This window comes from Rhamphochromis sp. 'chilingali' (assembly GCF_963969265.1).
Source record: "Rhamphochromis sp. 'chilingali' genome assembly, chromosome: 2".
NCBI classification, from domain to species: Eukaryota; Metazoa; Chordata; class Actinopteri; order Cichliformes; family Cichlidae; genus Rhamphochromis; species Rhamphochromis sp. 'chilingali'.
Window position 1 is genome coordinate 9805176 of NC_137930.1, and position 18069 is coordinate 9823244.

The 18069-nt window shown below is 38.8% G+C and overlaps 1 protein-coding gene and 1 long non-coding RNA gene across 2 annotated transcripts in view; both read left to right on the forward strand.

Moving 5' to 3' along the window:
* The window catches only part of necab2 (N-terminal EF-hand calcium binding protein 2), a 165123-nt gene that overhangs the window by 88466 nt on the left and 58588 nt on the right, over positions 1 to 18069 (forward strand). Inside the window, exon 8 of the mRNA XM_080874714.1 lies at positions 10588 to 10667. Within this exon, the coding sequence (XP_080730840.1) occupies positions 10588 to 10667 (80 nt within the window). The remainder of the gene's footprint in view (positions 1 to 10587; positions 10668 to 18069) is intronic.
* Positions 14051 to 16347, forward strand: LOC308391918. The gene is made up of 2 exons (XR_013970725.1): positions 14051 to 15189; positions 15572 to 16347. It is a non-coding gene; the product is annotated as an uncharacterized lncRNA (long non-coding RNA).

Below are 18069 nucleotides of genomic sequence, written 5' to 3' on the forward strand. Positions count from 1 at the left end.
GTGTTCGCTTTTACGTGTGGATGAGAAAAACGGACATTTAGTCATGCAACGTCAAAGGTGTGAGTCTTTTTTGACGTCACACTGTGCACCACGTTGTTTATACGAGATAAATTTCTACAATGGTGGATATAGACAAAATACTGTTGCTATTAATCTTACTATCTGCAGTTTTTACATGCTTACATATACACACGCAGTTATTTTCCCTCCATTTAGAAAGACAGAGGCATCAGAGTGAACTTCGGACGTGGCTTCTACATTCAGCACAGATGCTTTCACAACTCAAATCCCGACGCCAACGTCATCGTCGGTTTTGAAAAAAAAAATTTTCTAAAATTAAATTTATGTATGCCGTATTCATTTTGTCCATTGCTAAGTTATGAGTCTACACCAGCCATATATTTTACAGCGCTGTGACTTATAATTATGAATCACTCAGACTAATTTAAAATTTTCAGTTTCTTTCCTTATTGAATAAACTCTGGCCAAGAGAGCTAATGAGACAAATCCAAAATGTTGCTTAATGATCAGCTGATCGGCTTTTCTGTCGCGAGTCCGTCTCTCTTGTTTGTTTTTGGCCCACTTTGCACCAGAAAGAGGAAACCAGCGGCTGAACAACAGCAGCACGTTTAAGCTTGATAAGCTGTTGTTAGAATTTATTTAATATTACTTTCTACTCGAGGATCCTTTTCTACGTAGCTGACGGCTGGTAACTGTGCAGGGGCGGATCTAGCAAAGTTTAGCCAGGGGGGCCGATAGGGCATTAACAGGGAAAAGGGGGCACAAAGACATACTTTTCTTTCTTATTCTCATTTAAAATGTCTAGCTTTTAATAAATAATTATCTGACACCCAAAGTTTTAATTTGATGTAAAAGGAATAGAAGTCAATTACTGTATATAGTGACTATTAAGTCTAATATATATATACCCTAGTAAGCTATAGTACTTTTTCCTTTGGGAAGGTACCATCTGTGCAGTCTGCAATTTTGTTGAAGAAAGATGTTGAATCTATTTAATATTTCTTGAAAAATAATTGATTTCTGTGCATTTTTTTTTTTCACACTGCATCAAATTAAGGTTGATTACGTCGATTAAGCATCATGAGGTGGAGCGTGAGGGGTGGTTCCCTATTTTTTATTTATTTATTTTTGTTGTTGCTGGGAGTTGGAACCCTATTAGTTAGGTTGCTTAATATTTACGCTAAGTACTCTTTAAAATACCAGAATAGGGAGGATGGTGTAGGTTTAAGTTTATTAGATTGATCAGTATTGCTGAACTATGAAATATTTTTTTTTGCATACAGGTATAACAGAAAAGCTTTAGTGTAGTTGTTGTTTTAAACTTAAGTATGAACTTATACAAAATGCAGCAAGATATTTAAAAAAAAACAGTTTTGTTGATTAAAACACTATATCGGATTCATATCGGTATCGGCAGATATCCAAATTTATGATATCGGTATCGGTATCAGACATAAAAAAGTGGTATCGTGCCATCTCTAATAATTATATTGTAACTCGAATATGTTTTCGGAAACTAAAATTTTGTCAGTGTTCAAGTGCATGTGAACATGCTTGTACATCAGTATACCCTGTCCCCTTTTAATATTTACTTGTTGGATAGATCCTGACTCCTAAACCAAGGCAAAGGTATAAAGTCAACCTTTCATACTCCTTTTCAGTCTTTCATCTACCTCATCACGCCATCGCTTTTCCTATTTTCTCACTTTTCTCCCCCACATCCACCTTTTCTTCTGTGCTGTGGGCTGCAAAGCAGCACTGACAGCTTAGGTCCTTGATGTCAGCAGTGCTTTGTCTTCAGTCAGGACAAGGCGATTGATTAATGACTCCCAACTCCTTTCTCCTCCACCTGTATATGGGTGCCAGAGTGGCCATAATTCCTTCTTCTCCTTCTCCTTCTTCCCTGACATTCAGTGCGTTAAAATCGGCAGCTTGTAAATATAAACAGCCGGTGCCATTTGTTAACAGACCTGAAAGTTGTATTGTCGTTACTTCACTGTATTAATGATCTCCCTCTCTCCTGTATCCATACGTAGGGTGTTTATTATCAAGTGTTGGGGGAAAAAAAACCTTTGAACAGTAAATAAAATTAGAGAAATTATGTTCTCAGTGGTTTTCCCATAGTCATAGTAAAGTTGTTTTGTGGCTCTTTTTATTGCCGTAATAGCACTTCTATAATGACACAATCCCACAGAACTGGTCTGAGAGTCATTGCTAAATGACAGGCAGGCAGGGGAAGCAGAAAGGAAATAAAAAGCAGTGAGTGGGAGATGAGTGGAACAAAAAATAAAGACTGAGAAAAGGAGTAAGACAGAGAGGAGAATGAGGAGCTAAATATATCCTCCAACTTAAAGTTAAGCAGCTCATGCTATGTTGTAGCTGCTGCAGTGCTTCAGTGCATTTTCTGCTCTAAGTGCACCGCCACTTTAGTGAAGAGAGTTAATTGCAAATGAACTGCAGTTTATTGTTCAGTGCTTTTTCAGGCACACTCAGAATCAAGTGTGTCTTTGTGTGTCTGCATCACATACGGCTATTCACTGTAAGAGCGTGTCTTAGCTTGAGGAAAACATAGATTCTGCCCTTGCACAGAGATTTTGCTGCAAGTCTTAAGTGACCCTTCATCATGCCCTGCAGCTCTTACAGGGAGTTTAGATTCCAGCGAGATTTTGCATTTGAGCTTTCCCTATCAGGAAAATCAGTTTTTACGTTTGGATGATGTTTCTGCAGTGTGAACTTTCCCACAACAAAAAAAGGGACCAGTTTAACTTTATAAATCATTTAAGACTCTGTAAAGACAAAATCACTGTAAATTCTCAATAATACTGCAATATTTTTGCTCAACCACACAGAGAGATTAGTGAATGGTGGACGGTGGTTGCAGTATTTCCATGTAGCCAAAGTAGTATAGTTGCGTTTACTGATAATGTAGTTTCAGGTAAGCTACTGTATCTTTTTTCTCTTTGTCTATATAAAAAATGATACCACAATTTTTCATAACTACGTGTGTTTTTGCTAATCTAAATGGACTTGGCTGTTTCATTTTATGCTGGGTTTTTTTTCTATCAGATATGCAGCTGCACTCCCTTTATTTGTGCATATCCAGCTGCTCTAAACATTATGTAACTGTGATTGGTGGATGTTTTGCATTCTGCTATGATAGATGTCTTTAGAAATATGAAACACACTAGCTGGCAATTTATGCCTGTAAAATATAGTGTGAACATGAATTTTCACACTGATTGCATCTGATGCCATAATTTCCTTAGTTTTTTACTGTCACAGTAATTGTAGTAGAAGTATTACGCACTGTTGACTATTATGGTACGATAAGCATTAAATATCGATTGTTCCAAACCACTGGGAAGATGGAATTCATACTTGAAAATATGTCCAGCACTGATAACGATGGAAACGGTCTTTGAGTGGATGGAAGATGGCGAGTGAGCCAGTGTGAGGAGGGCAGAAGAAGAGCCCTCAGTTCTTTTTTTATGTAGATATACTAAATGTTGGCACACTGGACACATTTGGACAAAGTTTGCCTTTATTCAGTCCAGTTTTCTCATTTTCTGTGTGGCATTCCTAACAGCTCACCCTATGAAGGAGTAGGTATTATGTAATTTTAATAAAATACTATTTAATATGACAAAGCTGACCCACATATGGAAACTGATTACTTTGACCCCACTGTGTTTACAGCCTGTCTTTGTGTTGCTCTTTCATATTTTTTGTTGCTTTTAAGTAAACTTGAATCTCTCATTTGTTTTAGGCAAAGCAGTGCATTCAGAATTCATCTGTGACTATGGAACTACACAAGCTTACACAGTCAACATGCAACAACATGAGTTGTTGAGTTTACCTGTGTTCCTTATAGAACACAATAGGAACTTGTGAAAGATGAAAGATGAGTATAGGGTGCTTTCTATGGCTTCTTGTAAAGAAAAGAAGTCACAAGAAATAGATATAGACTTTATTAATCCCACAATGGGGAAATGCAGGTGCTACTGTAGCACCAGGGTCAGGAAGAAAAAGTGAATTAGAGTGCTCATGGTTTCCACAGTCTCATGCAGGGGAGGGCGGGTGTTGCCCATCATGGACATTCGCTTGGCTAACATCCTCTTCTCACCCACCCCCTCTATGAGGCCTAGAGCACTGACCAGGACAGAACTGGCCCTCTTAACCAGTCTATTAAGCTGTTACCTGTCCCTCTTCATGCTGTCACCTCCCCGGTAGGCAAATGCATAAAAGATTGCAGAAGCCATCACCATGTTATAAAAGGCCCTCACTAATGTCCTGCACACCACTAAAGAGCCTCCATCAGCCAGCCCAGGAGATGGTGCTGACTTTGGCTCTTTTCTGTACAGAGCTTGAGTTTTATCTGACCAGCTGAACACTCAGGAGTTTGTACATGTCCATGACCACGATGTCTAAACCATGGATGTTCACAGGTGGATTTCTTTAGAATGATGCACACACACACACACACACACACACACACACACACACACACACACACACACACACACACACACACACATATATAAAATAAACTTTTTATATAATACAAAGTGTTAAAAACATTTTAAGTTCATCTACTCAGACATAATGGCAATTTTCTGTGATTCATATGCCCTCTCTCTTCACACTCGCTGTGGCACAGAATAGAAAGTTAAATTGGGCGAATGTGGACTAACTCAAATCCGGTTTAATTGAGTAGAAAGTCAATAGAGACCCCCCACCTCACCCCACCCTGTTCCAAAATTTGAAGGTTGTAATTCCTCACACACATCTATAATTGAGCTGGCCACTTATTTTCTAAGTCCATCAAAATGACCACTGGGCTTTTATCTCCAACTGTCTCCATGGCTACAGACTATGGTTTAGTTGGTGTGTGTGTGTGTGTGTGTGTGTGTGTGTGTGTGTGTGTGTGTGTGTGTGTGTGTGTGTGTGTGTGTGTGTGTGTGTGTGTGTTTAGGGTGGAGGGAGGTAGCTCCTAATTGACTGGCTGTTAAATCTTTTAATGAAGAGTGGACAGCTCGCTCTCCAATTAGCAGTGAGGGGGCCATCAGGGGATGAAAGAGGCCAGCAGTGAGGGGGAGGAGTAGGAGGAATCAGGGAAGGAAGAAGATAGTGGTTAAGAGTAGGAATGAACTGAGGGAGGTGGTGTATTTGGCAAAAGTGGGTTAAATGAGAAGGAAACAATTTTTTCCCCCAGCATTCGTTCTCTGATTTCAGATCATATGAATACACATAAATAAGCAGTCATCCTCAATGGAGATACTGAGAAAAAAAAGGAATAGTCCAGTTGCTCTCTGCACATTTAACTATAAAAGATCTTATGTTAACCATTTTAACCTTACAACACTGCAAACATAAGCAATGGCTCTGGGATACATAATTGCCATACACACATAAGCACATCACAGCGAAGAGGAAAAGCTCAACACTGTGACTATCATGCACGCTCCACTGGGTCAGAAGTGATAGGACATGCTGGGTTGTTTTATAGCACAGAGGAAGAAATTACATGCTGGAACTCAAACAGAGATAGGGACATAAAAATTCATGCATGTAAAAGACAATGCAAATAATGTGGAAAACAACAAATATACAGTAAGGTGCATAAGTATTTGGACACGCATACAACTTTTGTGCAGACTTTCAGCTTTTATTCAAGAGGTTTAACAAAATTATGGCATGAAGAGTTAAAGAATGACAGGAAGAATTTTTTTTCAAATTCTTATAAAACTTAATAAAGTAATAGTAAAATCTTCTGATCTGACACCCAGATTAACAGGTCTTTACTGTTTCATATAAAGATGGATGCATTGAAGTATGGCATCACCCAGTGGGTTGCTTTGGAACCCTTTAATAAAATATAATATTTTGTATTCATATTTGATTTGGTAAATGACTTAAGTTTTGTGCATTAATTGAAACTAATGCACAAAGGGTTAGGTATGGTGTCATTAAAAAATACTGCAGTCACTGATAATGAGCAAGTATCAAAACAAATGATGGATATGCTCTTCTACCCCAGTGTCGGGCTTTCTTGCTGAGGAGTGAATATTTCGCACACAAAGAGAAATATTATCTTAAAGCCAAAGCTAATTTGGTGGAACCTTGTGTGGCTGGGCATCTTAAAGTCACACTGGAATAAGAGCCAATTAAACAGAGCCCCTCAAAGGAGCCAGCTTCCCATTTCTTTACTGTCTTTGAACAGGCCAAGTTCCTTCCGATAAACAGATATAATTGCCTATTTATCAGCCTTTTTGAAACTCTCAGATTATATGAAATATTCATTCACAGTGATAGTGAAAAGTGAGAGATGTGAAAGGAAGAGCACATGGTGTAGCATAGGGTGGTATGATTCTGTGTACTGTACAGTACTTGCTCTGTGAAGCTGGGCTTTTTTTCTTTTTTGTACTTACTACTGTTTGACATACGCACAGTGTCATGAAAAAGTTTTTGCCCCCTTCCTGATTCCTTAGTTTTTTACATATTTGGTAGATTCAAATGTTTAAGATCATTAAACAAATTTTAACATTGGACAAAGATAATCCGAGTAAATATGAAATGCTGTTTTTAAATGAGGGGGAAAGCAATTCAAACCTGCTTGGATCTGTGTGAAAAAAGTAATTGTTTAATTATACATTAACTTTGATGAATCAAGTTTTCTGGAAAGCTGAGTCCAGTTATTATTATTAGCCACTCCCAGGTCTGATTGCTGCCAGACTGATTGAGTCAAAAATCACTTAAAACCAAATGAGCTCAAAAAACAACACTGTCATGGTTTGCTGTGTTGCAGGCAGGATGTAGGACCCAAATGCAGGACTCGTACACGGGAAGTAAACTCAAAACGGCAGCTTTATTGCTGGAAAAAACTCTTACACTAATACAGAAAACAAAACCAAAAACAAGAAACTAGAAACATGAAACATGAAACTCAAACCAAAAACCTAAGAAACTAAGAAAATGGGGAACTAAACTGTGAACAGAGAACTAGGAAATACCGGGATCATGAAGGAAACACACACAGAGAGGGTGCATGACACAACAACAGACAGAAGAAAACACAGGCCTCAATATACAAGGGAGTAACAAGAGAATGGGAAACAGGAGAGAAACACAGCTGGGACTAATCAAACATAATGAGACAAAGAGGAAGCAAAACTGAATACACTGAACACGGGAAAAGGAACTATCAAAATAAAACAGGAAACATGAGACCGTCACAAAGACACAGACTTGACACTGTGACATGGAGACATGACTGACTAGGGGAACAGAGAGACCATGAACCATTGAGACAAGAGTAACTAAATGTAGAACACAGGGAAGGCACCGTGACAGAAATCTAAAGACTAGAAACGAAGCGTATAACACGTGGAGACGACTAGGGGGAACACGATAACACTAAATCAAAGAATATTAATCCAGGACCTGAAACACAAATACTGGGTTGCAGACCCAGTATTTGGGTCTGCACTTGATCTGACAATCTAAAGAAACAGATGAGAAGTCATTGATAGCTATCAGTCTGGAAATAGTTACAGAGCAATTTCTAAGGCTTTTTCATTTTCTAGTAACTGAGAAAACTTGGAATAATGGTGAAGACTCCCATCTCTGCAGGACCTGTACACCTCCAGGACACTGGGGCGTGCAGCTCGGATCACAGCTGACCCTTCTCACCCTGGACACAGTCTGTTTGACCTGCTCCCCTCAGGCAGGAGGCTCCGGTCCATTCGTACCAGAACCTCTCGCCATAAGAACAGTTTCTTCCCCTCTGCTGTTGGACACATGAACAATAACCGTATGACTGTTCCCACCACTAACACATGACCCTACGCTGTGTTCACTGCATCATTCCATGTTTGGCACTGATCACCACCTGCACTCATGTATATATCTTTCTACGTAGCACTTTAATTCTTATTCTTATTTTTATTTTTTCATGTCTATTTAAGCGTAATTTATGACAGTATGTTTGCACTGAAGCACCGCAGCAATTTCCTAATGTTGTAAACCTGCTCAACATTTGGCAATAAAACCCTTTCTGATTCTGATTCTGAACCTTCCCACGAGTGGCCGGCCGACCAAAATTACTTCAACAGTGTATCAACAGGTCATCCAGAAGGACACAGAATAACCCAGAACAGAATTCCAAGGAGAAACTCACCATTGACCGAAAGAACACAAAGGCTCGTTGCCAAAAAAAATCTCGATGATCTTCAAGTAAAATAGTTTTTGCTCAAGCACTAGTGATGTGCAATACCACTGATTTTCTTTCCGATCCGATACCAAGTAATATTCAGGGTGGTATCAACGATACTGATCCGATACCGATACTTTGTACAAAACCTTATTTTGTTTATTGTATCTCAAATTATAGCATCATAATGATTACAGGACATCAGATTACTTGTTCTTATCACTTAATAATGCAGAGTTCATCACATAGAAATAAAAAAAACTGAAGTTGTGTGCTATTTGAGCATGTTGCCTGGCTGCAGCACTAAAGGACTCCGTGAGAGACGTCTGTCTCGCACTAGCAGCACCTGTCCCTGTCCTCCTCTTCAGTTCGTCTCAACATACGCTCGTCATATTCTGTGATATGATTTACTCTGAGGTGTTTGACAAGGTTAGTGATGTTGCCACAACCATACATGCCAACCCTCCCGATTTTTCCCGAATTTCTCCCGAAAATCTCCCGGAGCCACCAGTCTCCTGAATTTCTCCCGATTTTCCACCCAGACAATAAAATTGAAAAACCATTTCGCAGAATTCATAGCGCGGCCCAGCCAATTCCAGTTTCCAACAATGGTGGCAGCTACTTAGTTTTAATATTGCTCTTATTTCTTTTTCTGGGTTGCAAAAAAACTTTTAATATATTTTCAGGTAAGAATGTAGCTGTGTAAACTTCAAATATCTGAGCCGACTGACACATCGTCTTCAAACCCCTGCGGTCTTTCACTATTCGGGTTAAACATGATATATAAGTCACTTTGATAACTTAAAAATGTTCTTGTTTGGCTTTTTCAGTGTTTTATTTGTTCGTAAGTAAATCGGTTTGGCTGAGATTAAAGTTATTCGATTAGATTAAATTAAAGGTAACTTTATTAATCCCTCCGGAGGGTTACTCCGGGGTTTTCACACAGCTGAATAAACGTCAAACAGAAAATGATTAAACAGAAGAGTTTTACATCAGTGCCCGGTTATATTTTAGATAGCAAGGAGCAGACAGCAGAGTTTCACTCCACCGAGGGAACTCGTGACGTACTACCCGGCTTTCTTTAGACCGCGAAGGCCGGGTCCTCAGGTGGAACCAGCCTCTGAATTTGGACACCCCTGCTGTTTCCGGGCCGGCCAATAATAACAGTGACATTTAACGTATTTTATCCAATAAAAAAACCCTGTAAAATGTATTCCCCCCCCCCCCCAACAGCCCTAGTATGGCCACAACACCTCACTCTTGGAGCACTTTTTTGCCACACGTATCGCAAACCACGTCTCAGCTGTTTGTGTAGGTAAAATCAGACCGCACATGACTCCGATTACGCTCAGCCATTGTTGTGAGTGCGCACGCCAAGGGGCTACGAGACATTTATACAGCCGTATTTCGCACATGACTATGAAAGGCGGAAGAGGAAATAGTTCCTTTGAATGTAGACAATCCGAATGTTATAGTTTCTTTCCACTGTGTTCCTGTTAATAACAAACTACAAATTTACTCTAAATTACTAAAATATCGATATTTTTATGTGAGAATCGATTCTAGAACATCAATGATTGGTATCGGAGGAATCGATATTTCAGGATCGATCCGCACATCACTATCAAGCACACTTGAGTTATGCAGAAGGTCAGTGATGAGAAACAAACAAGCAAGTCACGTCTGAACAGCTAAAAAATAATAATAATTTAAGATTTTGAAGTGGCCTAATCAACATCCAGACTCAGATCACATTAGGATGCTATGGCATGACCTTAAAAAGGGTTGTTCGTGCTCAGAAACCCTCAAATGTTGCTGAATTAAAACAATTACCCCAGAGCAATGTGAAAGATTCATTACCAGTTATCTTGATTGCAGTTCCTGTTGCCAATAGTTGCACAACCAGTTATTAGCTTAGGGGGCAATTGCTTTTTTCACACAGAGCCACATAGGTTTGGATAGCTGTTTTATGTCCAATATTAAAATTTCTTTAATGATCTGAAATAATTGTGAAAAATATCAGCAAAGGCCCCGAGACTTTTTCTGTACAAGAAGATCAGAAATCACAGTACGATATATCCCTGACACCTCCTCTGCTCTAAAACACTATTACATTACTGAGCATACTGTAAATGAGTTCACACCATATGTAACTGATATGGTGTGATACTGTAGCTATAAAAGAAATAGGCCGACAGTGCACTGATTTCATTACGCATAAGATGCATTTGAATGAATGTTACTAGATGCACCATATCTGATCGCAAACCGCAAAGAAAATGATGCAAATATTTTTGATATATTATTACTTAATTCAGTGTCTTTAGATTCTGAATCTGTACGTCTGTGTGCTGCAGGTGCAGTGGAGGTGAGGAAAGAAGGTCTGGAGGCGCAGATCAACCGTCTAGCTGAACTCATCGGACGACTGGAGAATAAGGTGAGGAACACAGACACACCCACATTAATATGTTTTAATAACTAAGAAAGAAATCCCCAATGATGTGAGTGCAAGCAGCTGAAGTGACTTTTCTCTAATGGGTGGCTTGGCTCAGCCTCAGAGATAAGGTGAGGAGTTTGGACATTCAGAGGGAGCTCAGAGTAGAGCTACTGCTTTAATCGGATAGAGTAGGCATCTGATCAGGATTCCTCCTGGGAATCTCCTTTCTGAGGTTTTCTGGGCATGCCCAACTGGGGGGAGACCCTAGGGTAGACCCAGAATCCACTAGAGAAATAGTATATCTTATCTGGACAGGGAATGCCTCAGGTTACCCCCAGAGTAAGTGGAAAATGTTGCTGGGGAGAAGTATGTCAGGAATACCCTGTTTAGCCTGCTGCCAATCCAACCCAACTTCGGCTGAGATGAAGAAAATGGATGGATGGTTATTACATCTGGCATGTTAATTTCTGCATTTTATGGTATTTAATAGATCTGAAGCTATAAAATAAAAGCAGTGTGTGCAGTAATGTGAGCACATATCTGTGAACCTGGCACACTTCACACACATCCACTAAACCAGACCTCAGCTGCCTGCACTGCTCAGTAAAAAATGCATCGCTGTCTGCATCTTCCATTGGGATTCTCCTCCTCCCTTTGGTGCTCTATTGTTATTTCAATTCAGTTCTTTCAGTTTACAAAGTTTAAACTACATCACCTCCTTAAAAAGCACCCAACCTTTTGTTTTAGCTTCCAGTGGCTTATCTTGGATTTTTGAAGCTTTAATGTAAATTAACCAATTGTTACATATTTCTGACATGAAACCTGTATGATTTAAATAATTGTAAACATTCTATAAGAGTTCAGTTTATCATCTCATAACCTCTCCTATGGGTTTAGAGCCACTTTAAGTCTATATACGGATCTTTATGGTCTTTCTTGGGGTTTTGCTGGCAATGCAAATCCAGCATCAGCTTCCCTAAAGCCTAATATTCAAAGCTTTACTTTAGGAAAGTAAGTTTTACCTCTTTCTCTCAGACTTTATCACTAACCCACAAAGTGATTAATACAGACATTCATCCTCAGCTTTATCGCATCAGTACCTCTGATTTTATTTATCTGATCTTTAAACAAGACCAGGTGGATTTTTTTTCATATGAATATTCATCAATATAGATTGAATTGTCAACCATATATATTTAATTTGTGTAATACACTGGGATATTTATAACTAGAGCTATTTGTTAGATTTTTGTTCGATTTTGTAACTCTGGGAGCAACTTTGGCCACATACTTTCCTCTGTGATTAGTACGGTTTTCTGATTGTGAATGTTTAGAAAGTTCTGATCTAATGTCAAATTTCAGTGAAATAAAGAATCAAACTGTACATACAGGAAATACTTTGTTTTAAGGCCTTCTTTACAGAGTGAATAACACAACCTCTGATAAGAACTGAGTTCAACCTTAAAACAGATGAACAGACTGTGAGAATTGAGCTGCACTGCTGTCAGTTCTTTTAAAGCACCAGTCATCCTTTCGACACTAGAGCTCTTCTATCAGACACAAACGACTGAAAGTCAGTGATCTCTGTCCTCATTATAACTTTTTCTCTGACCAAGCTTGTCAGCATATGGAGGATTTGTTAGTTTGATATGTTACACTGGCCAAATTGCGTACACCAGAGCAGCACGCTGAAGGTCGGCGGAGGACAAAAGAGAGGAAAGTGTTGCAGGAGGGGGGGGAATGATAGTCAGTGGGGGCTAATAAGCAGGTGGGAGTGGGGAGTGAGTAGCTGATTTACATCAAGTGAAAGAAATTGAAGAAAGTAAGAAACTATCACAGTGCATATTTTTTCTTCACTTCTTCTAAAGTGTGGCAACTCTCTAGTCAAAGATGCCTCTTCATCATCTTCCTTCCTCCCTTCTGTCATTCTTGCATCTTTCATTTGCCTTCGCTCCCCCCCCTCGCTGTCTTTGTCCCTCCGTTCCTCTGCATTGCCTGCATCTTATTCAGTACTGAACATGTTGCAGCTAATGGAGCCCCAGCAGACTCAGCTGTCTTTAGGAGAGTGAGCGACTACAGCAGAAAGAGCTAAAGAATACCTAAAGACTATGCACCGCTGTGGGGGAGGAGGAGTAGCAAGATGAGGAAGGATAGAGGGGAATCACATTAGGAAAAAAGGATTGGAAGAAGGAAACAAAATGCTCGTGTGAGCAGAGTTACATCATCACTCATAATACCGCTTTAGAAACAACCTGAAGCCTTTAACCTCTTACTCTAATTTAATATACGTCCAACTATTTACTCAGTTTTGGCAGCAATGGCTGAAATGTTTCTTACCAAAGAACTGTTCAATAATCACCTGCAACCATAAATCCTCCAGAGACTCAATTAGTCTACTTTCCAGAAGTCTGTGGCACAAAGAAAATCTTTCCAATGTCGACTACTACAAACAGACAAGTTTCTTTTTTACCCCTTTAGATGGCGATAAAGTCAGGAATAATTCATGCATTTTACTTTTACTTGAGGGAACGTTGAATTGAAGCTTAAAATTTCTGAAAAGAGAGGTAGAAAGGAGAGTGACAGAGCATTCATTTATCAGCTCTTTCTCTATTAAAACAAGTTACCAGGGGGAACAAGGCATGTGTAAACTGAAAAGTAGGTTTAAATTTAAGTGCTTGTTGTCTTCATGTTATATAGGATTACATATTGTTGTCTTGTTGTGTGTGCAGCTATCAAAAATGGTGCTTCATGTGGCAGCACACCACCATTTCTACGTCACAGCAGATAAAGTGGATGGTTACAGAGTCACTGGCCAGGTCTTTAATGATATAGACAACGTTTTTAAAAAGATAGACTAATTCACTTTCTTATTGAGAATTAAATCTAAAGACCATTCTACTCAGAAATGCACAGGAATTATAAAGCTGCAGTCTACTGACATGTAGCTCAGGCTCAAGAAGGGGTAAAAGCTTCTGCCTTGATCCTTCTCTGAGGCTCTCTGATAGGAAAACTGTCTGTGATAAGAAAACCTGAAGTGTTTTGCTTCAGGTCAAGAAATATAAACCTCTGTAAAGCCACACATCTGACTTTTATGTTTGTCTCTGCACAATCTGTACATGGTGTGCTGGACAGTATAACATGGAAGAGAGTGATATTATACCCCTCTCGTCAAACTGACAGGTCATTAATTATTCATGAGCTCCGGAAGTAATTACTTCCGGAGCTCATGAATAATTTAATTACTTCCGGAGCTCCGGAAGTAATTAAATTATTCATGAGCTCCGGAAGTAGGAAGTAATTAAGTAATAAAAATATGATATTCATAAAAATATGATATTCCTAAAAATATGATATTCATAAAAATATGATATTCATAAAAATATAATTGATTATTTAGAAAGTTTCTTATATATCAAAAAATAGCATTCTTTTATTTCTTTAAGCAATTAAATTTTTATTTTTATTTTTTTATGCTCAAAAAACGCCATCTGGTGGCGGGTCAGTGTGTGTGTGTGTGCGCGCGCGCGCGCCCGAGGCTGTGTGTCTGTGTCTCCGGACCGTGCTCTCTCGGGCTCCGTGCTCATGTGTTTAAAAATGTATTAAACCATATTAAAATTGTTTAGTTAAACTTGTGCTTTTGTAACGTTCAGTATGGCCACAAACACATGCTGCATGCCTTGGGGGAAAACTTTATTTCGATTTATATGCATTTGTAGATTTAGAATAAAACTCATACTCAGAAAAAACTCGCGATCCCCTAACCCTAACCCTCCTTAGAAACATAAGCAGGGAAAACTCCTTAAAAAACCCTCCGCGATTTCTCCAAAACCCTACAATAACTTGTTAGCTACCCCTCTATTCCCAAAACCTTATATTCGATAACAGGGAAAATCCTGAAAAAATCCTTAGTCTTTTTTCTCAAATTCAGCGCCCCGCGGCTCCCTTCATGCTCAGCCAAACAAAGCCAAAACTCCTTTAAAAAAAAAATTCTCCGCGATTTCTCCAAATCCCTAGAATAACTTGTTAGCTACCCCTCTATTCCCAAAACCTTATATTCGATAACAGGGAAAATCCTTATTCTTTTTTCCTTCAAAAACTTCCCTCTTACTAGCAACCTCTAAAATTCAACGCACACTCTAAGTTCTACCTCGCTCTTAATCTCCGATCCACAACTTCTTGCAGAGCACAATTTTTTCCTGCTTGTTCGCTCCCCGCTCTGCTCCCGAATGCGCTGCTTACCTCGTTCGAAATTTGCGCCGGAGACCAACTCCCCCCCTTACTTCGCCCCGCTGCCAATCACATAACTATTGCACCGCTCCCTTCGCACCCCGGTTAGCCAATCCGCTCCAGGTCCGATTTTTATGATCTCCCGCTCAGGTTAAGACTACCCCCGAGCTCCCACAAGACCCCTGCCTTCAGCCATATCAACAACTGGAACCGCTCAGACTGCTTGCGAGTTCGCATAGGGAGCGGCCGATTTCAACAGCAACTTGCGTCTCTTTCCTTATCCGCATATCATTCGGTAAGTGTTAATCTTCCTCTCTAACTACATTTTTGCATTTTCCTTTTTACCATTCTGTCAATCCTTTCATTTAAAAAAATAAATAAATATCACAATGGTTTGTAACAGGTACAATACACCATCCATCCATCCATTCGCCTCCACTTATCCTTTTCTCAGGCTTGCGCGGTGCGCTGGAGCCTATCCCACGTACAATACACTTTAAAATATATATAAGCTCCACTTTTAACTCCCGTAAAAGTTTATACATTACATGTCTACATCACCTATCATGGCCTCATCGGGTATCTCATAGCATCTTGTTATTGTTATGTTATGCTCCTTTGATATTTTGCTAGTTTGCGTGTTTTAAAACTCTTTTTGTTTTTCTTTATATTTTTAGACCCAGATGTGTTAACCTGATCCCTGCGAAACACCAGCTCTGCGTGGATTTTGACCGCGAGTGACCGGATGTTGTTTCCGGCCTGAGGTTGCCTGAAATGCCGTGAGGCTCGTTTGAAAGATTGCGCCCGAGACCAACTCCGCCTCCAAGGCATGCCTACCTTTAGCTGCCACCAGTGAGATATCAGAGCCGGGCTCCACATATCCAATCAGGAGCACGAGCAAGACAGCTTTTGCAGACTCTCCAGAAATATACAAGTCCTTACCAACTGCTCTGCAACCCAGTGTTTCTGGTCCCCTCACTAACATCGCTTTTTGAGATATTTTTTATGAACCACCAAAAAAGCAATTTTACCCCACAGTACAGAAGACTGGGTCTGAGGGCAGCAGCGGGGACAAATGATTGTAATGAAGCGACGGACATTTCATGGCTGGTCTTGCATAATCGTGAGTTATTATGTCATATGGTGATAAGTACATAGTTTTGCAAGAGGCATACAAGCACTGTGGAAAAAGTAATCATAAAACTGTTTTTGTGAACACCCTACGTTATGCTTTAAAAAATGTGATACATGTAATGTGATCATCAAAGAACATGATTTTTTTTTTAAAAACTTTTATTCTTATGCTTTTAAAGTATGTCAGATTATCTTAAAACACTTATTTGTATGTTATAATGTTTTTCTTACACCATGTGTAATTTTTATAGACACCTTATTCATTGTATCAATGTGTAATTATGTATCTTTTGATAAATAAATAAAATATTTAATCTTGTATTTGTGTACTTTCTGGTGATTCAATAAAAAATTAGTCACATATCGCTCTGATAAACACAGATGGCTGAAAGAAATGTTTGATGGAACAAAGGAAACAAGTGTCTTGCTGCTAAACTTTTAAGTCACCATGGTTTAAATGAGAAAGTCTGTATGTAAAACATGAAAAACTCCATATCAGTGATATCTACAAAGGTGTACTCATTTCTTTGTAATGGTGGTGTACTCATTTCTTTGTAATGGTACTTTACTGTTCCAATGAAACAAAAAGAAAATCTCATTTTTAAAGTACATTTTTCGGCCATCCTGACCTATTTTCAGGGGCAAGAATGTTGATGTTAGACTGTGTTTTAAATCAGGTTGTGTTATGTTATGGTGAAATTTAACTTGTTCTTTTGTGTAATTGCACATGGCCCAGCAAAGGACCCCTTAGTAAGCTGTACAGCATAAGTTTTCAATTCACTTTTGTCAGAAAACTTCACAGTATGAGAAGTTACAGCACAGTTTCTCCAAACGTGTGGTTCTTTTTCAGCCAGCGTGCTTTTAGAGCATCTACATTAGCTCATGTAGTAAAAGTACAATCAGTAAGTGTACTTTAACATTTGAGATTCCGAGTCACTCTTGCTTAGATCATGTGAACTATATCATGAACCTTTTTTTGTATAATGCATTAAACGTGTTCAAATCAGTTTAGTTAAAATAAATTGAAAATAATCTAGAGACAAGCAACTCCTTTTTAGCTTCTGTTATGTATTTACCTCTCACACCTTAATCTAGATGTTAGTGTTCTCAGAGTTAACATGTCTCATGTTGCCATGTTGTATTTCTAATACCCAGCCTCAGTGTTCGCCCTGTTGACCCTCAAATCCAAACACCAATGATCTAGATATTCACAAAATTCATAAGGAGATTCTTAAGGTCTTAAGTTTTGTTGTTTTTATGTTTTACAAAAAAAAAACTTCACATTTTTTATATTTTTAAACGAAAGTGACATGCAAGGATATTTTTCTTTAGTGATGTTGCTTCAGCAATCTCAAATACTAATTATTCTGGGAATTTTTATGGTCAAACTATGTGATTTTCCAAATGTGTGTGTGTGGAGTAAAATGACCTTGTTCTTATGATGTTGTCACCGTGAATCATTTAGGATTAACAACACAAATTGTATCGATAGCAGAAACAGTCTTATAACTTATAATTCTCACACGTTACCGCTAGTTTTACAAACACAGTCTTCTTCAGCTCTGTTTATGTAGCTTTTATGAAACTGATTTTCCATAGTACAAGTAGAATTTAATTTTTCTTTGCTCTCCAGTATAAATCCAATAATTTGCAGGCTTTTTACTGAAACTCTCACAATGCAACACTCAATGCTCAGAGCTTCATATATCAACAGCTCTGAAAATATCTTCTTTTTTAAAGTAATGTAGGACAGGATCTCTCACTCTCTGTGTCTCAAAAAAACCCAACTAAACTGGCAATCACCACTAAACAAATGAAAGTAGTTTATGGCTTTTTTATCAGCTGCATTTCTTTCATTTATGTATTGATCCCATTGTTTATTGGTAATGCTTTTAGGTCACTGTTTTAGCATGTCTGCCTCACACTCCATTTAAACAGTTTAACAGATAGTGGGGTCTGGTAAGGAAGTTGGGGGGAAGCAGACAACTCCACAGGAAGAGTCTTTTTGTCTTTTCTCCACTGTAAAAGATAGCAAGGCAGT